At 46.8% G+C, this 22,178-nt stretch overlaps 4 protein-coding genes across 8 annotated transcripts; 2 read left to right on the forward strand and 2 right to left on the reverse strand.

Moving 5' to 3' along the window:
• Positions 1-1,875: 1,875 nt before the first annotated feature.
• Positions 1,876-8,188, forward strand: CENATAC (centrosomal AT-AC splicing factor). Of its 2 annotated transcripts, XM_039866596.1 has the most exons (11): positions 1,879-2,065; positions 2,205-2,368; positions 2,766-2,864; positions 5,083-5,149; positions 5,226-5,288; positions 5,569-5,633; positions 5,786-5,891; positions 6,669-6,699; positions 7,630-7,716; positions 7,794-7,926; positions 8,007-8,188. In XM_039866596.1, exons 1-11 carry the CDS (start codon positions 1,946-1,948, stop codon positions 8,062-8,064), a joined length of 993 nt encoding a protein of 330 aa, XP_039722530.1. In that variant the 5' UTR covers positions 1,879-1,945; the 3' UTR covers positions 8,065-8,188. The 2 variants fall into 2 exon arrangements, with proteins under 2 accessions (XP_039722529.1, XP_039722530.1); XM_039866595.1 differs by having other exon boundaries at positions 1,876-2,065; positions 7,794-8,188.
• RPS25 (ribosomal protein S25) lies at positions 8,155-10,056 on the reverse strand. Its single transcript, XM_039866599.1, has 5 exons — positions 9,827-10,056; positions 9,501-9,596; positions 8,811-8,994; positions 8,281-8,382; positions 8,155-8,201 (listed from the first exon to the last, which is right to left on the reverse strand). The coding sequence occupies exons 1-4, from the start codon at positions 9,827-9,829 to the stop codon at positions 8,288-8,290; spliced, it is 378 nt and encodes a 125-aa protein (XP_039722533.1). The 5' UTR covers positions 9,830-10,056; the 3' UTR covers positions 8,155-8,201; positions 8,281-8,287.
• A 214-nt stretch (positions 10,057-10,270) lies between these two features.
• On the forward strand, positions 10,271-13,506 carry TRAPPC4 (trafficking protein particle complex subunit 4). The gene is made up of 5 exons (XM_039866598.1): positions 10,271-10,498; positions 10,638-10,812; positions 11,946-12,049; positions 12,713-12,839; positions 13,148-13,506. Exons 1-5 carry the CDS (start codon positions 10,324-10,326, stop codon positions 13,224-13,226), a joined length of 660 nt encoding a protein of 219 aa, XP_039722532.1. The 5' UTR covers positions 10,271-10,323; the 3' UTR covers positions 13,227-13,506.
• A 312-nt stretch (positions 13,507-13,818) lies between these two features.
• On the reverse strand, positions 13,819-21,502 carry SLC37A4 (solute carrier family 37 member 4). 4 transcript variants are annotated; one of them, XM_039866591.1, is made up of 10 exons: positions 21,409-21,502; positions 20,835-21,177; positions 19,858-20,198; positions 18,746-18,978; positions 17,955-18,198; positions 17,295-17,453; positions 16,966-17,051; positions 16,340-16,453; positions 15,587-15,725; positions 13,819-15,477 (listed from the first exon to the last, which is right to left on the reverse strand). In XM_039866591.1, the coding sequence occupies exons 3-10, from the start codon at positions 20,003-20,005 to the stop codon at positions 15,311-15,313; spliced, it is 1,290 nt and encodes a 429-aa protein (XP_039722525.1). In that variant the 5' UTR covers positions 20,006-20,198; positions 20,835-21,177; positions 21,409-21,502; the 3' UTR covers positions 13,819-15,310. The 4 variants fall into 4 exon arrangements, with proteins under 4 accessions (XP_039722525.1, XP_039722528.1, XP_039722526.1 ...); XM_039866594.1 differs by lacking the exon at positions 15,587-15,725; XM_039866593.1 differs by lacking the exon at positions 19,858-20,198 and having other exon boundaries at positions 14,791-15,477.
• Between the last annotated feature and the right edge of the window lie 676 nt (positions 21,503-22,178).

Raw genomic sequence — 22,178 nt, forward strand, 5'->3', positions numbered from 1 at the left:
GGCTTTTTCTTGGTATTATTCACTAGGAGGATGAAAATAGGGGATGTTCTGAAGAGGAAGATGTTCAATTCCATTTCCCACAAGTCGAGTTCAGATGGCAGCTGAATGAATATTTGGTGATGGAGAACCTTAGGAAAACAGTTTCAAAAGCAAAATTGCAGAAGGCTAAGAAGTTAGCAGAAGTTGAAGCAGATAGTGTAGACTATTCTAAGCAGCTTTGAAACAAATGTGGGAAACAGATGGCTGGGTTGAATCGCAATTGTGGTTTGACAGAATGAGTAGTCTTGGAAAGTCAAGTGAAGTAATAAGTTGCCATGGGAATGTGGTGAAAATATTCCTAGGATCCAGTGGGTAAAGCAAAGCCAACAGGACCTAAGATCTAAACCAGTGATTTTTAAACTTGATTGAGCACCAGAATCACCTAAAGGGCTCATTAAGGACAGATGGCTGGGCCTCACCAGAGATCCTGATTCAGTAGGTCTGGGGTGGGGCCCAAGAATTTGTATTTCTAACAAGCTCCCATTTGCTGATGCTGCTGATATGGAGACCACACTTTGAAAACCACTGGCCTAGAGCAAATCATCTGGCAGATGCTGAAAAATTCTCTGAGTGTGTAAGAATAGTTATCTTCAGTAATGGAGGTCTTCCTGTAAGATGAAAGATAAGGTTACATGGAAGGGTGGAAGATGGTGTCGGTCAGAGTAGAACTTCAGAGTTTGGATTCAGAGAAGTAACCTTTTTGGGTGAACAAAGTCCAGGATTAACTCTGCGAGGGGAATGATGGGAGGTCAAAGAATTGAATGTTGCAAGGGTTATCACAATGGACCACAACTGGCAGAAGCTTGAGTCTAAAGGGAAGGTTCAACAGGAAGTCAAGATCTGAAGGGGAGTCTGGCTACTTTCTAGGCCCAAATTATGGGGTTGACTGTGGATATACCTACAGACATTGTAGCCCATCCAGGTTAATGCACCAGTACTGGTAACAAACCTAAGAGAAGTCCGGGACTCTGCCAGCTCTGTCTGTTCATTCTTTGATTTAGGGCAAGGCTAGGCCCCAAGCTTCTGTCAAGGAACTCTAGGGTGGAGATCACAACCTGAGGATTTCTGTGGTGAAAAGAAGCAATTCACCTTAGGCCTTAAGGCTTAAGGGAGGAGGACAGACAGGAGGCTGCTGATTCTAAGAGAAGTGGGTTAAAAGAATTAATAAAAATTCCACTAGATTAGCACTTTTACAGATTAAAAATGTCTGCTAACCCTCAGCAATGATTTAGTAGCCTTTATAGCTTTCCCTTTACAGCTTTACAGGAGCAATGCTCAGAACACCTCTGTGGGATATGACTGTGATTAGGTCTTAGGTTATGGCCACCCACAGCATGTGTTTCTTATAGTCTGCTGGTACTGAAGAGCACTGGGCCCAAGATGCTGCCTCCACTGGTTAACAACACCTGTGCAGCTTTCCACACAGTTACTTCCTCCCCCATGCCTGTTTTCCCGCTTGTAAAATGCCGATAATAGTACACTACATAGGGTTATTGTGAGGATGAAGTGAGGTAGTTAATGTAAAGCTCTAGACACACAGTGAGCACCCTATAAATACTAGTTATGATTTGCTACATCGTCCAATACAGGTCCTTGTCAGTGCCCCGACGCGTGTGTGGCTTTGATCCTTCAGTTTCACCGAACTGTTGCGTGCGCTCTTTCTTGCACAGCAGGCTGACCACTTTTTCTAGCTAGCAGCATTTGGGTATACTGATGACAAGATGTGTTTGCACATAGAGAGGGAGCCAGGGCAAGGATCCGCACAGCCGCAGAAGGGTTTGCAGTGGCGCCTGCCAGTCGCTGGGGGCCGCGAGGGAGCCTCTGCGTTCGCCCCGCCCCCGAGGGGTCAGGAGTCACGGGAGAGCGTAGGAACCGCAGTACGTCGTGTTTACCTAGCCCTTTGCTGATGGCGCCCGCGCAGCGATGCTGTCTGTGCCGACAGACCTTCTTCTGTGGTCGCGGTCACGTCTACAGTCGCAAGCACCAGCGGCACCTGAAGGTGGCTTTGGATCGGCTTCTGCCCCAGGTGCGGACTGGAGGTTGGAGGGGACCGCAGACGGCCTGGGAGCGGGGATGCGGGCGGTGCATGAGGGCCTGACGGGTTGGGATTTGGGGGTCCAGTTCAGGTTTCTACTTGGCCTCGCGTTACACTCTCTTCTGCGCAGGTGGAGGCGGCCCGCAAGGCCATCCGCACAGCTCAGGTCGAGCGTTACGTGCCGGAGCACGAGCGGTGCTGTTGGTGCCTGTGCTGCAGCTGTGAGGTGCGGAAACACCTGAGCCACGGAAACCTGACCGTGCTGCACGGGGGGCTGCTGGAGCATCTGGCCAGGTGAGATAGGGGCTGGGAGCCTCATCCAGCGTTTGCATACGTTTATGGGAAGGTGGATTTAGGGTGAGCTAGAGGAAGAACGCTTTTGTGACCTGTGCAGGGTGGACTGCCTATCTTTAGGGATAGAGGGCTTATGGTTGCCATGGTCCCCCATGGTGTTGGTGGTCTAACTAGGAAAGCCAGCTGATTCAAGGTTACCTCTCATCACCTCTCAGATTCTCATATTTATATTGGTAGAGAGAGACTGGAATTCTGGAAGAGACTAATAACAGTATTTCTCTCTGAACCTTGCCCAGAAGCAGAAATACTGATGTTTACAGTTATTTATGTAGTGCTTAGATATCCGAGTAATATTTTATAATCTATCATTGAGATTCTTCATTCTCTCCATTCTCAGCCCAGAGCACAAGAAAGCAACCAACAGATTTTGGTGGGAGAACAAGGCTGAAGTCCACATGAAAGAGAAGTTTCTCATCTCCCCCCAAGATTATGCACGGTAAATCACTGCTTTTGAAAAATGAAGTAGCAGAGTATGAATTCTGGATCTGTGTCAAGTACAGGAGCTTCCTTTATTAATTGGAAAGTTAATAAGGACTTCATAAGTATTGCCTTCATTGCACTCATTATTCTAGTAGGCATTATATTGGACACAAAAGAAGTGTGAGTCTTTGAAAGGTTTATAATCTAGTTGGGGGTGGGATTTACAATACATTTAGCAAATAGAAAACAGTATATAGTAAAAATTGACTATAATCAACTACTTAAATGTGTAGCACAGAGAATACTAAGGTCCTTTAGGAACATGAGAGATTGTTTATAATGTGCAAAAAACTGATGTTCACCCAGTACCCACTTTTAATAGTTTTAGACTCAATTTTAACTGGCCTCTGGAAGACCCTTAGAAACTGAAGTGCAGAAAGCTGGTCAGCACACATGTGAGCCCAGACTACCTCAGGAAAAGGACACAGGTAGCTTCATGACACCACTTTTATTGGGACCATATTGAAATTATAGGATGTGGAACTCAAGGGGATCCCAAAGCCAAAGTTACAGAAAAACTCATAGTATCTATTATTCCCTTCTACTCAGTGTGGAGAATAATGAGAGAATGATAAGAAATGCCTAAATCCCACTACCTTGCCTTCAAACCTGTGGTTCAGATTGAGAGGAGAGGGTATCCGAGGACAAAAAGCACTCACTCTTCATGTGACCCTGACCCAGCTAGGTATGGGTTTTGGTGGTTGAATAGGGATAGTTGAGCAGAAAAGAGATGGCAAATGTAAACTGCAGCTACATGGTTTTGTAAAATCTGAAGCTCTGCTCTGGGGTGGGGGGTAGCAGAAAGCCCCATACCTCATCAGAACCCAGGAGCTGATGAGAAACTGTCTCATGACAGCCCCTTGAGGAGATAGGCAGGTGGGAGAGGCCTCATAGCAGCTCTTTTCAGGCCTCCCATCCTGTTGTGTTTTGGATCACAAACGTGTTCAGCCAAGATTGATAAGCTGCCGTTCAAGGCTTTGCCTGTATGGATATGTGCAAAGCTGCCAGGGCACTGTGGTACAGCCATTTCCCTACATAAATGTTTTATATACTAAAATTAGGTCAGAAAACATGCTAAAATTGATTGCAAAGATGAATTTTCTTAATTATCAAATTGATAGGAAACAAAAGAATAAGAATTCAAGTAACTTTTGAACAAAATTTACTTGATTATATCCTTAGGATATTAATTTTTTAAGGACTAAAGAACTGCAAAGAAATCTTGAGCTTTGCTTAGTTTTATTGTTGATAGTGGTATTGCTATTATTGATACTTTTTTGTGTGTATTGTAGGATAAAACTGTAAGTACATTTGATCCTTGAACAATTTGGGTTTGAAAAGTCCACTTACAGACTTTTTCAATTGACCTGCGCAATTCAAACCCACGTTGTTCAAGGGTCAACTCCCATTCGGGAATCCACACGGGCCCATTATAGTTATACGTGGACTTTCAACTGTATAGGTTCGTAACCCTTAAACCCCAGTGCAGTGACTGTCTATTGACATTGTTGGGAACCAGAGTTTTCAGTGTGGCAGAAGGAAGATACCAGTAAAGAATGGAAGGAATTGATTGGGGAGGTATCATTATAAATTTTTAATAAAATCAAAGCTCTGTCCTCTGAAAGAGCTAGAAGCATGACACCTGTAGACCACCAATAAGAATTTAGTACTAACACTCAGCTCTTTCCTTCTAAATACTACTTTCTACTAAAAGAAACCAGATCTCATTGGAGAAATGGTTGATTTCAGGTTTGGAGCAGGGAAAATACATGGTGAGCCTGGAATATCTTGTGCTCATATTAATAGAGTGATCCAGAGGACCAAGGAGCTAGTTTGAAGGGATTCTCACTAGCCACACACAGGATAATTTGGACATTAAAATGAATAATTGATTTTCTTAAATGTGATAATGGTTTCAGACTGTTCTCATTCTCAGGATATGCATACTGAAATATTTAGTTAACTCTCATGATGTCTAAAACCCATTTTTATTTTGGCAAAAAGGAAATGTGTATAAAAGAAGTGAGCCAGAATGGCAAAATATTAAACAGTGAATCTGGATGAGAGGTACACAGGTATTCTCTGTGCTTTATTTCTGTGAGTTTGAAAACTAGGTATATTTTCACAACTGGCAAGGCCTGGGGATCTAGGCTGACTTGCCATTTTTTTTTAAGATTCAAGAAATCCATGGTGAAAGGTTTGGATTCCTATGAGGAAAAAGAGGATGAGGTGATCAAAGAGGTAAGTTAAAGGAAAGGCCTCTGAAGGACCAAGCCCCCATGATCTTATACCTATCTAAGCAGCCTCTCTCCCACAGATGGCAGCTCAGATTCGTAAGGTGGAGCACAGCCGGCAGGAGGTGGTTCGGTCTGTCTTAGAGGTTGGTTTCCCTCGAAGGAACCAGAGCAGTATCCAAATCCACTTATCCCTGGTTCTCCCAGATCCAGCATTTCACCTCCCAGCTCTAAGAGGACACCACACTTCGTCTACTCTGCTTAAATTCCCTTACCTGTCCACCAGGGGGCAGGCCTTGTCAGTGGAGATGTGGGCAGGACTGGGAGGGATGGGCAGTACTCTCCTTATGCCTCTTTCTGGAGGGTGGGAGCCTAGCCTAGGCAGTTAAGCATCCTAGACACTTGTTTTTCCTGAATCAAACTCAGCTTCAGGCAGTGCCAGACCCAGAAGAGGGCTCTTCGGCACCTGGAAGCTGGAAAGGAGCAAACAGGTATGATTGTTATGGAATCTCTTCTTGGAATTTGACATCTTTTAGAGCATTCTGTAACTTTTTGTTTGGGAAATGGGAATAAATCTAATCTTTGCTGTCCTCATAGCTCAAAGACCTCATCTGCCAGCCTGGCTGCTGTTTGTCTTTTTCAGCCAAGTAGCCTCCACCTCACAGCAGCCCTCATACTTGGACCTGCCACCAGCCCCCGAGTTTGATTGGATGGTAACAGGACAGCCTCTGACATTCATTGGCCATCAGGTACAATGGATAAGCCAGCCAGGAAAGAGCCAATTCCCCCTTCAGATCCCGGGATACCCATCTTTTTTTTTTTTTAACTTATTCTGACCATTCCTGTTGTCTCTGCAGGCTTTTCTCTTGCTACATTATTCTATAGTATTGTATACCTGAAACAAACTCCCATTATATTCCCAGTAACTGTAGATGCAAATCTTTATCTTCTCTACCTCCCATATCTTGTCAGGTCTATTTTACCTGAGTACAAGTTGGCCTCTGTTCCACCTTGGAACAGTTCCTACTCCCTCATGCAATCCTGTCCCAAACAAAATTATTGCATCATCATCTGCTTATATTCTATACTCCAGCCATATTGTGCTTCTTACTTTTGCACATATAGTTGCATTGCCTTAAATATGCTTACCTTCCTTCAGCCTTTAACTCAAATGTCATTTTCATGGAAGACTTATCTGAGGTAGTCTGTTATAAATGGATGTAGTACCATATAAAAAGTTGTCGATGTAATTTGTACGTAATTTTCTTCCCCAACAATATGTATGCTGTGAGAAAAGGTTTTTATCAGGCATGTACTAGGCACATCTTCACTATTAAGACCATGACTCTCTTGAGTATAGGACATCCAATGATTTACTATGCTTTTAAGATTTAACATCAGTGGGGTGCAGAATTAGCATCGTGGCACTGGTTCCATCCATCTCTATTAAGTTTGCCTTTTCTAGCTATGAGTATCCTATCATCTGGCTTTCTTATCCAGGATTTTTTTTCCATTTCCAACTACAGGACACACCAGGAGTTGGTAACATTCACTCAGGTAAGGAAAGCCCATGGCAGTATTTCTCAAACTGTGATTTATTTTTTAAAGTAGATTAAGATAAAGTATTAACGGCAATCTCGATGTCCATCAGCAAATGGATAAAGATGTGGATATTCAGCAATAGAAAATGAAATCCTGAGACATGGATATACCTAGAGGGTGTTATGCTAAGTGAAGTCCGAGAAAAGACAAACATATCATCTCACTTATAAGTGGAACCTAAAACAAATGAACAGAAATAGACACACTGCTATAGAGAACAAGCTGATGGTTATCAAAAGGTAGGAGGGGGATGAGAATTTTAAAAAAAATCACTGTCTAATAAAGGACTTGTATCCTGAATATATGAAGAGCTCTCAAACCTCAAAGGCATATAAAAAAGATGTTCATGAGAATGGCTAAAATTAAAGACTGACCATGTCTGTGGAGGAAGACTCACTGCTGGTGGCAATGTAAAATGGCACAACCACTTTGGAAAACAGTTCAGCGATTTCTTAAAAAGTTAAACATTATGATCCAGCCATTCTAAGAGAAAAGCAAGTCTATCTACACAAAGGCTTATACACAAACTGTCATAGCAGATTTGTAGTACCAGACAAACGAACAATGGAATAGTACTCAACAAAGGAACTATTGACACGTGCAATAGATAAATCTCAAAAAAAAAAAAAAACCCTGCTGAAAGAACAAAAAGTACACACATATATCCATTCATGCCTCAATATATAAATATCAGCATCCACATGTAATGTATGTGCTTTAAATAAAGCCTAGGGACCTCTCAACTCCCATGGTCCATAATTCCTGGACTTTTGAACATTTCCAGTTCTCAGGTAAGAGTTTAGAGCTAGGTCATATTTCACAATAGCCTGCAAGTTAAAAAAGTTTTTAAAGTGCCTTATTTTTTGTTTAATGGGTCTTTTCCAGGTGCCACACCTCCTTGGATGGTTCAAGATGAGTATAGCTCTTGGAATCAACAAATAGGACCTTCCTATGAAGAATTTCTTAAAGAGAGTAAGTAAACTAAATCAGGAATGGCATTGGGTTCTTTAAATCTCCCTACTCAGAAAATTATTTACTTATCATTGTAGAGGAAAAACAAAAATTGAAGAAACTCCCCCCAGACAGAGTTGGAGCCAACTTTGATCACAACTCCAACACTAGTGCAGGCTGGCTGCCCTCTTTTGGCCGGGTTTGGAATAATGGACGCCGCTGGCAATCCAGGTATGGGTCCAGGACCCCAGCCCACCACTTCCCCCTTTGGAGATCTCACCCTGTCCTGTTAACCTTTCACTTCCTTTCAGGCATCAATTCAAAACTGAAACTGCAGCAAGAAACAGTCACATCAAGAAAACAATCTAATGGTTTCATGATAACTTATTCAACCAACTTAAGAAACCCATACCCTATAATCCTTGTAAACTGCCCTTAGAAAACAGACATACCCACTTATTTGATGTAATAAACTTTTATTTTTCAAAATGTACAGTTGGTGAGACCTGTAAAAAAAATTGAAAAAAGAATCAGTATAGAGCTTTGTAAAAGGAGACATACACTTCCTACACCATGATCTCTTACCTGTTGTTCATGCATCTTCACCAGCAGCTGGGGCATCTCCACCCTTGGTGTTTCTGGTGTAAATTACTTGAGCTCTGTGCTTTGAAACTAATTTAATAAGCCCTAAGAAAAAAGGGTAAGGTTTTCATAGTAGTACTATGAGATACTTAACAGACACTAGAAAGTGAGTTTTATATCACTCCCCAAAACAAATGCTGAGTAACAAAGACATGTCTACAGTTCTTGACGATAATCTAATTTTACTTATCCTTTCTAATGAGGGGCCCATTACCTGCTCTTGGGATGGCCACCCTCACACTTTACTATAAAATCCACTATATCCATATGAGGCACCACAGACAGCTTCAACAAACTGCCACAGAAAAAATGGCTGCTTGAGAGTCTACCCTAGGGGTGACATGTTAGAATTATATTATTTACCACTGGTCAGCCTAAGCATATTTTTAAAAATTCCAACAAAAATATTTAAGATGGCTAACATAATTAAGCCAATTTAATGTGCAAACCATACCAGAATATACCCCTCTCACCTTTACTAAGGAGCTCCTGAAGGGCTGCCCTGGCCAAGGAGCCTCGGATCTTCAGTCTCTCAGAGACAACAGCTGGGGTTATAAGCTTATAGTTGGGAACTTCCTTACAGAGTTTGTCATATGTCGCTTTGTCAAACAAGACTAGGTTATTAAGCTTGTCCCGAACTTTGCCTTTGGACCACTTCTGCTCACAAAAAGGGGAAAAGAGTGAGTGTTACTGGAAGAATCACTTTTCCTCCCAAACACTGTCAGAAAAATCTCTCTTGTTAGTAGGGCAATACTGAAAGGTGGCTCTCTTCCTTGGCCTGTGGAACCTTACGAAACTAAAAATTAACATAAACTATGCAAATTAAGCTTCAAATAATTAGAAAACCAAGATACAAAATAAGAGACCCTGGTTACCCTTAATGGCATCAGATAAATTAGACAGAAAATAGTATCTTTGAGGCTTTCCAATATGGATGAGCGTCATAGGACTAATTATGTGCTAGGCACCAGAACAAATGCTTTATAGACACTTGTTTAATTTCCAAATAGTAGGTATCGCCCCATTGTCCAAATGAGAAAAAGTGAGAATGGTGGTGAAGAGCATAAACTTTGACGTTAAAAGCCGTTTGTTATGTACATCACCTATTACTATAGCTATGCGACGGGCGCCCCTACTTTTCCCTCTCTTAGAGGGCCTCCTACCTTCTTTTTGGCCTTGCCCCCAGATTTGTTCACTGGGTCTTTGTCCTTCTTGGCCGACTTTCCGGCATCTTTCTTCTTCTTGTCGTCTTTGGGCGGCTGTTGAAGAGAAGCGGGAATGGAGCCAGCTCATAAGGCAGCCCCATGCTCCCCCTACTACTGCACTCAGCCTAGCCCGAACTCCACTAACAGAGCACATGGGTGAATACCCCTCCTGCCTTGAGCTGTAGCACGGCAGTTCTGGGAGCCCTCCCTCCGATGGAGCCTCAACAGTGCCCTAGCACTACCCGGCTCTCAGAACCGTGCCGGCTTCACACCGCTGAGCTTACCATAACGAATTTCCGAAAGCTGTTGCTACCACCGCAGCCTCGCTAAGATGTCGGACAAAAAGGAAGCGCTGCTCGCGAACAGGCCCAGAAACCTCCACTCTCGGCGAGTGCTTCCGGGGTAAGGGGCGGAGCCCCGCAGAGGACGTTCGAGGGCCCGCCTCTGGCTGAAGCTAACAGACGGAGGCTCGCGTTCCTTCTCTGCACGCCCTTAACATAGTCCTCGCCTTACTCGGCTTTGTCACTAGTTGTGAAGCAGTCACACGTTGCTATTTCTTAGCATTAAGAACCTGGAAAGAAAGACGGAAAACAACCTCCCGCGTCCTGGCAACTGGTTTTCCAGCGTTACACCCAAACGTGTTGCCTCAAGTGCGCAAGCGCCGCAGTTGGCGGCGCGTCGGGGCTGGGAGGGGGAAGTGAGAGGTGGTGGGGTGGTTCCGCGACTGCAGTTCCGGGGCAGGGCCGGGCCAATTTCCAGTGTCTGAGCCGCGGCAGCAGCCATGGCGATTTTCAGTGTCTACGTGGTGAACAAAGCTGGCGGACTGATTTACCAATTGGACAGCTACGCGCCACGGGCCGAGGCTGAAAAAACTTTCAGTTACCCTCTTGATCTGCTCCTCAAGCTACATGATGAGCGTGTACTGGTTGCTTTCGGCCAGCGCGACGGAATCCGGGGTGGGCTGTGCTCGGGGGCGGGTCCGGTACTGCGGAAGTAGGCTGGTGTCTCGTAGCAGAGGGCGAGGGAGTGGAGCCGGGTCCGTTATTCCTGGAATCTGCAGGATGGGGCTTCCTTGACCCTTGCCTCCCTTTGCAGTGGGCCACGCAGTGCTGGCCATCAATGGCATGGACGTGAATGGCAAGTACACAGCCGATGGGAAAGAAGTGCTGGAGTACCTAAGCAACCCTGCTAACTACCCGGTGTCTATTCGATTCGGCCGGCCCCGTCTCACCTCCAATGAGAAACTCATGTTGGCCTCAATGTTCCACTCGTAAGTCCCCCAACGCTACCTAGTGCTTATTGGCCTGAATTCGGCTCTTAGGCCGGCTGGGTTAATGTGCTTCTATGGGCAGTCTCCTGAGCGGCAGTGTGTACCTTTCTCAGCCTTTTAAATCGTCAGTTTTTGTATTATGAAAAGAAAAAAAAGAACTTCAATATGTTTAGGTTTTAGGTAATACTGGCAGTGGTGTGATCTTGCTTAAGTCAGCTCTTCGAGCCTTACTTTCTTCATCTTCATAGTAAGGCATTTGAACTAAGTGATCTTTAAGATCTTTTCCTGCTTTCCACTACCAAATGAGATGGGTATGCATAGCCTTGGGGTAAGTAACCGTGGCACATTCCCAGTGTTAATTTTACCCAAAGTTTTCTATGTAATATGTTTTATAGCAAAGTATAGATGTACAGCAAGCCCTCATTTAACCTCTTGGATAGGTTCTACAACTTTAAGCAAAAGAAACTACAGTTATCACTTGAACAAGGAGTGGATTAGGGGCATGACTCACACATATAACTTTTGACTCCCTGAAAACAACTACAGTCACCCCTTGGTATCTGCCAGGGATTGGTTCCAGGACTCCTGCAGATACCAAAATCTGTGGATGCTCAAGTTCCTTATATAAAGTGGTGTAGCACAATCTGCCTTCTGCATCCAGTTCCCAATCACAGGTCAAAAATAGTGTTTTTGATCCAAGGTTGGTTGAATCTTTGGATGCAAAACCCGGGGATATAGAAGGCTGACTATATCTATGGGAGAATTATGGGGGGGGGGAATGTTGTTTAAGTGAACCTGCGTGATTCAAACCCATGTTCAAGTGTCAACTCTATAAGGAAACCAATTTTACCATAGGCTAATTGATATGAACAAGACTTAAGTTCCTACAGTACCTTATCAATGTTTTAATAAAATGATGTTATTCGAGGACCTGCTATAAAATCCATGCAGAATTCAAGTGAATTTGAAAGAAATTTTGATACTGCTGCTAGGCAATTCACACTGCCTCTTCTCACTGACTTACGCTGTAATGTGAACTCAGCAGATAACATTACTTCAGTGGAAAAGTTTAGGAGGCACTCCTCCTTTAGGGCAGTGGGATGCATTCCCAGCTTTGCCTCCTTTGTAAATAGGCTGTTCGCAATCGGCTCCCAGCTGTCTCCTGAGCAGGGCAGCTCAGGCATCGAGATGTTGGAGACAGACACATTCAAACTACACTGCTTCCAGACACTAACAGGTTTGTATTTCCAGATAGGCCAAAGGGATGCATTGGGGCAGGTTGGGGGAAGAGATAGGCCAAAGACAGCTTTGGTAAGCATTGGTGGGGAGAGGTAGCTTTTTCTGGGGCAGTTACACAGACACATCTATTTATTTGTTTTGTGAATCCAAAGCTAGTATTTAATCTGACGCTGATTTTTGTCCACACCACCCAGCATGCTCAGCCTTGGTTATCCAGTGCTCAAGTAAAACTCGCCTTCATGTTATCTCATGTTGCACACATTTTGGAAGTTGTGTTGTTCCAAAATGAAGTTTGAATGCCAAATAGAAATTACCTTTGGATCATGAGTGTCACTCTTTTAATGCAGATAATTGAAAATTGCCTGAGTTTGTCCCCTGCTTGGCACTTTCTGCTGAGGGACCCCAAGACTAGAAGTAAGTGACAGAGCTAGAACTCAAAGCCTGGCCTCAGTCAGCTGGGTGACATGATAAAGTCACTTCAATTCTCTGGTCTCACCTATAGATTTAAAATCTTGCCTTTCCTGCTTTGCAGAGCAGTAAGGATAAAATGATAATGGGCTTATGAAAGTGCTTTGCAAAATTGAGAGTGCTGGACAAACACAGGATGACATTATTTGCTGTATATGCTACCCTTTGATAACCATGCCTGGTCCCTCTCCAGGGATCAAGTTTGTGGTGCTGGCAGACCCTAGGCAAGCTGGAATAGATTCTCTTCTCCGGAAGATTTATGAGATTTACTCAGACTTTGCCCTCAAGAATCCATTCTACTCCCTGGAAATGCCTATCAGGTAGGTTGTCCCACTCCCCATATCAAAGCCTCTGTGCCCTTCCCTGTGTGCTCTTCCCTAAAGTCATTTTGAAGTGTGATAGAATCATTTTTAAATAAAAGTGAGTATACTTTTACTTCTTTTAAATAATTTTTTTCAATTACACTAGGCATACAGTGTTTAGCCTATTACTTTAAGAAACCAAACTTTCCTTGGGGTTTATGTTCTTCAAGCAGGCTCTTCACTGGCTCTGCCTCTGAACTTAAAGTGGGGATAGAGCCTTAGGCCTCATACTTTGTCCTTATTTGTGCCTCTTGGACCTGGTGTAGGTGTGAGCTGTTTGACCAGAACCTGAAGTTAGCCCTAGAGGTGGCAGAGAAAGCTGGAACTTTTGGACCTGGGTCATAGGCTGAACCTGCAGAGGACTCCACCACCACCGCCATCAAATTCTGAGAGATTCTGCCGCAAGGGTTCTGCTGTTTCTACTCCAGTGGAGAGCCCAGCAGCCTTGTTGGCGCCTTTAAAAATGGGAGGGTGCTGAGCCTGATGACATACTGATCCCCGAGCCTTAATACCATGCTGTTTTCCCTACTGTATCTATCGTGATTCTACTTCCCAACTCTGTACAGATTTATTTATGGAGGAGGTAGGCCCATAAATGCTGTAATAAACATTCCTTTGATCTGTGTTTGCTGTCCTAATTGGTGATTTTGGAGAAAAGGCCCAGGAGGGGAAATAGGAATGAAAAGGGAATATTAGGAAGATAAGATACTCTAGTAGAAAACAAAACAAATATGTTCATTAAATGAATAAACATGGGACTTTGAATCAGGAGCCTTAGGTCTGGTTTCATAATTGCTACTGACTTCCCAGTGATAGGACGGTAAATTCCCCCAAGTTGGCTGCGGTGGGGGAGGGAGGAGGGGCGGTGAGCTCAAGCCCTGCAAGGAGAGAGAAAAGGGTTCTTGGCTGAGCGCAAGAAAGAATTTAAATGCCAAAGTCAGTCAAAAGGAAAGTTTATTAGAGAAGGGGTAATGCTCATAGAGTGTGGTAGTCTCTCAGAGGCAGAGAGTCTAAGAGAAACACAGGAACAGACAGTAGAGTTGGGGACAGTGAGACATTGAAGACACTGAGAGGGACCTTGAGTGTTAGAGGAATTCAGTTTATATATCATTCTTTAGTTTTCCTTTGATATGGGCAAAGAGTGAGAAAGTATGTAGTGGGAAAGGCCTGCTGGCAGTTCCCAGCCTTTGATCAGTAGGTTCCCCATGTTTTAGCCATAGGGAGTGAATGATTTTATTTTGTGCAGGTGCCACCAAAAGACTTTTTCCTTCATGGTGTGGGGAATGGGTTGTTAGCAATCCCAGCAGAAATCTTCCTTCTGCAGATTTCCTGGTGGTCTGGCTCTAGGGTTGATCATCATATTGAATATAGCTTCATTTAACGTTCTCTTGCCTCCTCCCTACATTACTAGGGTGGGGGTGGTGGTGGTGGTGGTAATGATGATGGAACATTTATCAAGTGTTTATAGCCAGGCTTTACTGCTTTATCTCATTTAATCCTCACCCAAACCTTAGGGGGCACATTCTGTTACAGGTAAGAGATTTAGCAAGGTAATTTTGTGCCTCCAAGACTCAAAGCTAGTTACAGCCTGAGTTTGAACCCAGGCTTTCCAACTACACTTTCAGCCAAGGTTATACTGCCTCCCTCCATAAAGTTATTTAATCTTCCTGACACCCAAAAACTTCATCTCTGAAATGATCATTGAATTATACAGTGTTAAGTTGAAGGCAGAAGAGATGTGAACTTAAATGAGTCCGTGTCAGCTTTCTCATTCCAGGGAAATGGAAGTCCCTCACTTTTGGGGTGGAAAGAATAGGCACTGAAAAAGTATTTTCCAAAAAAAGTTCTCTCTGACTCATATTATCTCTTGAAAAAAATAATTCACTGACAGCATTGAGTATCAAATCTAGTTTTAATCTATAACAAGTCTTACTACACTCCCAGCCATACCCCGCTATTGTACCCTGGGTAATGGTGAGAGTGATGGCCTCATCTCTTCCCCTGGAGCCTGAGATATTGGCAATAGCAGTTGCCCCCTGCTAAGAAGCCCTAGGACAGAAGGCAGTGGCCTTTGGTGCCCTGCAGCTGTAGGAGGAGCCTCACTTCAGGTGAGGATGGGGTGGCATGGGGGAGGGGCAGAGCCCAGGAAAGAAGAAAGGTATAGGAGACTCCCTGACTGCTGGGGTATCCTGTTTAAAAGGCAGGAAATAGGAGCTAATGGAGTCTTAAAAACAAAGATAGTCTTTTAAATATGAGCATAGGATGGAGAGCTGGGACCTCATTAGCACTGATAACTTCCGTGCCACCTAGGCTAGAGAAAAGGGAAGTCAAAGGTTCAATGCTAACCAAAGCAGCCCCCTCCCTCTTCTCCCCACCCTGTGCAGGTAAAAGGCCACAGGTGAAAGGATGCTCTGGAGCCTGCACTGTCTTCACTCAGCCTTCTTGGGCACTCGGCCCATCTTGGTGCGGATGTTTCGTAGGAGGAAGAAGGCAGCTGTACTGGCTGTGCAGATCACTTCAGCCACCCAGAAGGCTGTGTTCCAGTTGTAGTGCTTGGCAATGGTGCTGAAGGGCAACCCAGCCAGAAAGCCGCCCACTGCCACAGAGGAGGGGGAAGCCCGAGTCATTTGTGAGGTTAGAGCCTGCCCCAGCCTCTAACTCTCTTATGTGGGGATGAAGTACAGACTCTAGAGGATACCACTTACCATTGGCCATGAGTCCAACAATGGCATGGGAGGTGCCACACAAGTTGGGAGGGGCACTCTCATTGGCTATAACTCCGAACAAGGCAATGGGACCATAAGAGGAGAAACCAAACACAGCTCCCAACACCAGGATCCAGAGCTGCAATGGCAGTGCAGGGTAGCATTTAGAGTGAGAAAGCCCACCTACTTACACCTGTCAGAGAAGAGAGGAATGTTTGGCCCCCAGGAACAAATAGTTGTAGTAAGGAAATAATGACCTCCCTCATCCTACTTCCCAATACAATTGACAGTGCAGAGCTGGAGGAGTGCCAAACTGAGGCAACCTAAGGGCCTGTGCGGGTAGGTAAAGGAGATAGAGAAGCCATCCCTACAAGTTAGTTAGATGCTGTCTTGATGTATGCAAGCTGAACTGGCAAGGGCCAAGGCAAAATGGGTAGGATAAAGGTGAGAGAAACCAAGAGAGAAATCAGAGATAAAGATAAGGCACCTCGTGTTCTTTAAAGCCTGTGAGCTCAGCAAGAGGGTGAAGAGCCGGAGTCCAGAAAGCAGCATCCTAGAGGAGCATAGGGAAGAGAAGAAAACCAGGCCCAGAGTCGAGAGGCACCAAAGTACAAAGGAGAGAAACTGAGGTAAAAACAATTGAAAAGGGAAATCTGAGAAGCAGAGAAAGTCCTGGGCCAGGGAGGAGACTGAGTCATTGGTCCTTGCTTTCTGATCCTTGTGCCTGTCCTGGGCCAGGCCCTCTGTATTTACCTTGGAGGAGTCACTGGTCACGGTTACCCGTAAGAGATACATGGACACTGTCATGCCAGCCATCATGAACAGCAACAGGCCATGGCGAGGGTTCCCATGGATGGAGAGCCCTGCCTGTGGAGATAGTTCAGCAATGTCAAGCCCTAAGAGCAGCAGAGAACCCCCACGCCTGGACTCTGACACAGCAGGCCTCTGCTGACAGGTCTTTGGCAATCCCACCACAGTTCTTGGCCCAAGCAGCTCTGGGAGGCCCTGGGACCTGCTCATTATGTTCTGAGGCCAAACTCCACTGTATCCCTTCCTCCACTTGGGGCAGGCTCAGGATATGTGCTGGTAAGCTGCACCCCATCCCTTCCCAACCTGTTTTCCTAGGGCTGTGTAGAAGCTCATTACTAGGCTGAGAGATATTCTGACTCTCCTTGACATCAGTTAAAACCCTTTCCCCAAAAGCTTTGTCTCCACATCCCCAGCAGAGTAGCCTGGACTCGTTCCCACCTCACCCATTTTAAACCAGCATATGTCAACCTCCCTGTGCCCTAGGGCTCCCACCTCTCTGATGCCTGTCCCAGTTGTGCTGGGAAGATTTAAAGGGATCTTCCTCCTTCCTGTTCCTTCTGCCCACTCACCTTTGCCATGGCCCGGTCTGACAGGTAACCAGCTGCAATGCTGCCTACAAGGCCCCCAACCTCCAGGGCACTCATGTAGGAGCTACCTGCAGTGGGAGTTGTGGTGGGAAGAGGGAAAGGAAAGGTGGGTGTTACACATTGGGGTTGTCCCAGATTGGCTTAAACCCAGAGAGGTACAGAGTCCCCAAGGGTGACTGGTCACAGCTGCCTGAGTAGTGCCCAGCCTTAGGGAAAGAAGAAAGAGGATAAAAGGAAATGGGCCTGAATGTTCCATCCCCTGCATTGATTCCTGCTCCCTATGCCCACCCTTGTCCCAACACTCATCTTACCCACGAGGGCTGACTGTCCTTTCTCCTGGATAAGGAAGAACTGGCCCCAGTCAGTACAGCAGGTCTTTACTCCAAACACCACAAGGTAGCCAGTGGAGAGTATCCACAGGTAGGGAGACAGAAGTAGCTCCTGTAAGGTACTCTCTTCCTTCAAGGAGCCTGGGGTGGGAGGAAGCCAGGCCTCAGGTTCTCCTTCTGCTGCCCTACCCCCACTGAGCCCCCACCACTCATTAACCAGCCCCAGGAGCAGAGTCCACCTAAACAGTCAGAGATCAGCAGGAAGGTAGTCCCTCAGCCACTGCTCTGCCCTTTCCCCTCCATTGTAAACCTCAACAAATGAAAAAGATACTGAGGACCAGGGTGGATGGAGGAAGGCGCACAAGCCACTTAGGCTTAGGATGCAGTCCAGGACAGGGAAGTCTGGCTCTGTTGTAAGGAAGGACCAGAATATAATATGGATCATAGAATTTGTTGGCTCTGCCACTTGTCTGGTACTATCTCTTGGGATTGAGTTTTATCTACTCCCAACCCACTTTCCATCACCACCGTCCCCCTACATCCATTGGCTAGGACAGGGCCAGGCATACAGCCAGTCCTCAATGAAAGTCTGCCAAATGAATGATGAAAGCTGCCAAGTGGTCAGCTTATGTGGGTGCTCACCCTTCTTGCCATTGGAGGGGGGAGAGTCCAGGTTTCGGAGTCCAACATCAACAGGTTCATTGTAGATGAGCAGGAGACAGAGGAAGGAAACAACCACGCACAGTGCCCCAGACAGGGCCAGCGTGCTGCGCCAGCTATAGCTCTGGGCGAGGATGGTTGCCAGAATAGGGCCCAGTCCTCCAGCCAGGTTCATGCTGGTTGACAGGATGGCCCACCAAGTGCCAAACTGAGATGGCTCAAACCACTGTGGGGCAGAGGGAGACAGAGTAGGTGCCCAGCCTACAGTCCATGTTGAAGGAGGGGATCAAGTGGGGCAGACTCAGAATCTCACATTACAAAGATGAAGGAGAGGGCACTTCTTGGCAAGGCCATTTCCCTCATCTGCCACCTGATCCCACTGTGTTCAGGCTCCTAAAATATCTTGACAAGCAATAGGATCTGGACTGGGACTCCTGAGGAACCTGCTCTGGGTTGGGGGTGGAGGTGCCGGTGGTTCCACATGCTCTTCAGGTATCCTCTAGGCAAGGGGTCCCCAACCCCCAGGTCACAGATAGGTACTGGTCCGTGGCCTGTTAGAAAACAGGCCACACAGCAGGAAGTGAGTGGTAGGTGAGCAAGCAAAGCTTCATCTGTACTTGCAGCTGCTCCCCTGCACTAGCGTCACTGCCTCAGCTCCACCTCAGATCATCAGGCATTAGATTCTCATAAGAGCACCAGTCCCTGGTGCCAAAAAGGTCGGGGACCGCTGGTCTAGGCCATTCTAAACAGGCTTCTTGGGAGCAGACACTCACCTTCCGCAGGACCTTCCCACAAGGGGGCCAGCCCAGCCCCTGTGCCAGGCCATTGAGGAACCAGAGAGCAGCGAAGACAGGCACTGTGGAGCTCCAGGAAAAGACTACATTGACCAGGCCAACCAGGAGCAACCCAGAAGAGAAGAGCCAGCGAGCACTCATCTGGTCAGAAAGTACTCCGCTCACAAACTTGCTGATGGCATAAGCTGCAGACTGGCTGCTAGTGATGAGCCCTGCAGGGGAGAGGAGCAAAGGACATCTGTCAGGTACCAGAGGGGGTTAGGGGCCAGGGCAAAAGCACACAAGGGGTGGAGGAAGCATGGGGTCAGGTGGGTAGAGGTGCCTGGCAGTGTGAGACAGCTTCCTTTCATGAGGAATAGGAGGAGACTGTACTGGAATCCAATGATACTTGTTCAGGGAGCCCTACTACTCCTCCTGCCTCACCATCAGCATTAGCCCCAGGCTGACCCATGACTTTTCAGCCTCTTGGAGAGTTCCAGTCACAGCTGTCAGGGGGCAAGAAGGAAGCAGGACAAAGCAGCTCCCCTCCCTGGGATTTACACATGCCTGATTTCCCCCTCACGCTGGATGCCAACCCAGGGCCTCTGGCAGTTCTGTTGCCCCACCTTTGAACATGGGACAAAGGGCTTAGATTTGGAGTCAGGGACCTTATTCCTCCTGCTAGGCCATATGAAGTCATTGTGCCAACTCCCCAGTCCCCAGCGCTCGCGATGTCAGGGACCAGCATGCACCCTGAGATCTTAGCATGTACCCACATAGATGTGGAAACTACTCAGAACCTCCCTAAATATTCTCAGCATAAACAGTGCCTCTGGGGATACATGTGGGTCACAGGCACACACAGACACATCAGATAAGCAACCCTCCTCAGATATATATGGATCATACTCCAGAATCCTTCACCCATGTACAACCATGTACATGGATCACAGAGCCTCTTCATCTGGCACATGGAGACTGTACCCCAGCCTCTGTTGTGCAGACACTCCACACACTTGACATGCCTGTACACACCACACTGCCACAAAAACCCATCTTATCCTGCTGGTCCTATGCCCCTGGGCCCACCACCCTGCTCTTCCACGGCTCACCCAAGTCATCCTTGTCCAGGGGGATCTCCTCCACCAAAGACGGCATGACAAAAGAGAAGGTCTTGCGGTTGAAGTAATACAAGCTGTAGCCTCCGAACATGGCCGAGAAGATCACAATGCGATAATAGCCATAGCCTCGGGCCACCATGGTGGAAGCCAGCAGGCCCTACTGGCCAGGACACGGAGCCTCTCACCACAGCTCCTGCTTGTGGCTCTCTGTGCCTAGATCTGCTGAGTTAGGCTTTTTCTGCTCCCTCCTCCACCCAGCCTCTCAAGCTCCCTTTATAGCCACCTTCTGGACAATCATTAAGCCTGGGGCGGCTCCTAGGGAACCCAGTGTCCTGAGGGCGACAAGAAAACAGATTATTGATGGCAGAGCTGTGGGGGCTGGAGAGGGTCCCAGAGGGAGGCAGTGTCTGTGAGCCAGGCCAGCATCTTGTGTCCCCAGGATTTCTGCCTTTCCCTACTCTTCCTTGTTTGCCCCGCCTGTGAAATCAGCTGTGATTAAAGGCTCAACCTAATTACTTTGGTCTGCATGAACCCAGGGGAGGCAAGGGTGGGATGAGTAGAGCTGCCTCTCTAGCCCTGCTCTCTGTCACTTCCTTATTCATTCAAGGAAGGTTTATTGAGGGTATACTGGTTGCCAGGCACTGCACTAGTGCTGGGTTAGTTTCTACACGTATCCTAAAAACCCCACTTCCAAGTCTTCTAGAGCTGACCTCAAGCCCTGTAACTCTCAATCTTAGTACCCACTGGGGTGTAAATTTTTACCGATAGTTGCAAAATTGTAAGAAAGGGGGAACTTCCCAGTTCAGGACCCATAGTGTCACACTGAAAGCCCCACAAGGGCAGGGGTTGTGCTAGGGTCACTCAGTTGCCTTTGATTCCTTTTACCGTGACATCAGTGCGGGCTCCCGTCTGGCTGACTAGGGGTTGCAGGGTGGGTGACTGGACTGCCTGCGAGCGAGAAGACGTACCCGCAGACTTCAGGGGTCAGTGCCCAACCGCCCTGCTTCCCAGGGCCCGGGCAACATGTTCCCCCGGCTTTTCCGCTCGGCTGGGAAAGCAAATGGAGCAGAAGGCGTAGGCGCGAGCCGAGCAGAAGATCACACGTAGTCTCCTGGAGGCCCCGCTTCAGGCGCCGAGTGGCTCAGCCAGACATGGTGGGGCCCGGCGGCGAGAAGGGAGAGGAGGGAGAGAGGCGGCGGGTTCTCGGAATCTGCCCAACTCCGTGTCCTCAAGCTACCCAGAACACCAGCCTCGGGCTTGGAACTGATCGGAGCACGAATGCAGGAGCTGGATTGGTGCGGAGATACAGGACTGAAAAGTGACAAAAACAAGCAGGCATGGGCTGGTCACGGGCAGTGCCTTGGTCCCCAGACCCCAAAATTGCCCCCCACTCCAGAAGGAGCAGCCGCAGGAACAGATTTGGGTTGTATCAGAAGTGGGGGCAACCTTCGTTGAGGCTCCACCAAAGAAAACCCAGGACCTCAGACTTCCCCTCCAGCCCTGCCCTCAGGAGAAGCCCCTCCCCCGCACACCTTCCTCTACCTGAAACGAAGCTGGAGCCGCCATAGGGTTGGGCGCTGCCAGCTGTCTTGTGCGCATGCGCCCTAGGTGGTGCGGGGCCTCCGCCTGCGTCTCCGCGTCGCCGGAAGGCAAGTGCACCCCCAAGGATTTAGACTTAACCCTTTGCATTACGTTGGCGCTTGGGCGAGAGAGCGCCCTTTAGTGGCTGGTTTTGTGTGTTCCCTTCTTAACTGACGGCCTTCAACAAGCCAGTTTTTAGTGAGTGCCTCCTGGTACCAATCACTGTTCCCGAGTTGTTCACAGTCTGGGAAAGGTCTAGTAGGAGAACACAGTATTTTCTGTAAGAAATTAATGCAGTCCTCAAGAAGCACAATTTGAACATTTAACTTGTGGTCAGACTGTTGGGGACAGTTAAAACAAAATAGGCGAAGTAGTTAAAGTACCTGGCCCAGAGTAAACCTTAAATTCTAATCAGGGGCCCACTACATCCTAAGAGTGTGACCTCGGGTAATCTCCATGAGCCCGTTTCTTACCAGACTCAGGTTCGTTGTCGGAACTCAATAGATTTAGATAGGAATTCAGAAATTTTAGATAATCGCTTTCAGAGAACTCTCCAGAGAATTGATGAAAGAATTTTAAGTGCTCCAAAGTTGAAAGCGAAGATCTTTTAGAGTGAGAAGATGGTCAGGGAAGGAAAGAGATGGAACTGAGATAAAAGGGGACAACTTCATAATTCAACAGGTATCTAATGAGCCAGAGCCCACAGTGTATCAGGCCTTGCGCTTTCATGG

The sequence above is a fragment of the Pteropus medius genome, unplaced genomic scaffold (genome assembly GCF_902729225.1).
Source record: "Pteropus medius unplaced genomic scaffold, Ma_sr-lr_union100, whole genome shotgun sequence".
In the NCBI taxonomy this organism is placed as follows: domain Eukaryota; kingdom Metazoa; phylum Chordata; class Mammalia; order Chiroptera; family Pteropodidae; genus Pteropus; species Pteropus medius.

Coding starts and splice junctions, on each gene's coding strand:
- CENATAC (XM_039866595.1), top strand. CDS start 1,946: ATGGCGCCCGCGCAGCGATGCTGTCTGTGCCGACAGACCTTCTTCTGT. Junction 5,892..6,668: donor TGACATTCATTGGCCATCAG/GTACAATGGATA, acceptor TTCCAACTACAG/GACACACCAGGAGTTGGTAA. Junction 6,700..7,629: donor AGTTGGTAACATTCACTCAG/GTAAGGAAAGCC, acceptor GGTCTTTTCCAG/GTGCCACACCTCCTTGGATG.
- RPS25 (XM_039866599.1), bottom strand. Junction 8,995..9,500: donor GGGGCAAGGCCAAAAAGAAG/GTAGGAGGCCCT, acceptor TTTTGTGAGCAG/AAGTGGTCCAAAGGCAAAGT. Junction 8,383..8,810: donor TCAGGAGCTCCTTAGTAAAG/GTGAGAGGGGTA, acceptor CTTTTTTCTTAG/GGCTTATTAAATTAGTTTCA.
- SLC37A4 (XM_039866591.1), bottom strand. CDS start 20,005: ATGGTGGCCCGAGGCTATGGCTATTATCGCATTGTGATCTTCTCGGCC. Junction 17,052..17,294: donor AGGACAGTCAGCCCTCGTGG/GTAAGATGAGTG, acceptor CTCCCACTGCAG/GTAGCTCCTACATGAGTGCC. Junction 15,478..15,586: donor TGTTGGACTCATGGCCAATG/GTAAGTGGTATC, acceptor CCTCTGTGGCAG/TGGGCGGCTTTCTGGCTGGG.
- TRAPPC4 (XM_039866598.1), top strand. CDS start 10,324: ATGGCGATTTTCAGTGTCTACGTGGTGAACAAAGCTGGCGGACTGATT. Junction 10,499..10,637: donor CCAGCGCGACGGAATCCGGG/GTGGGCTGTGCT, acceptor CTCCCTTTGCAG/TGGGCCACGCAGTGCTGGCC. Junction 10,813..11,945: donor TTGGCCTCAATGTTCCACTC/GTAAGTCCCCCA, acceptor CTTTGTAAATAG/GCTGTTCGCAATCGGCTCCC.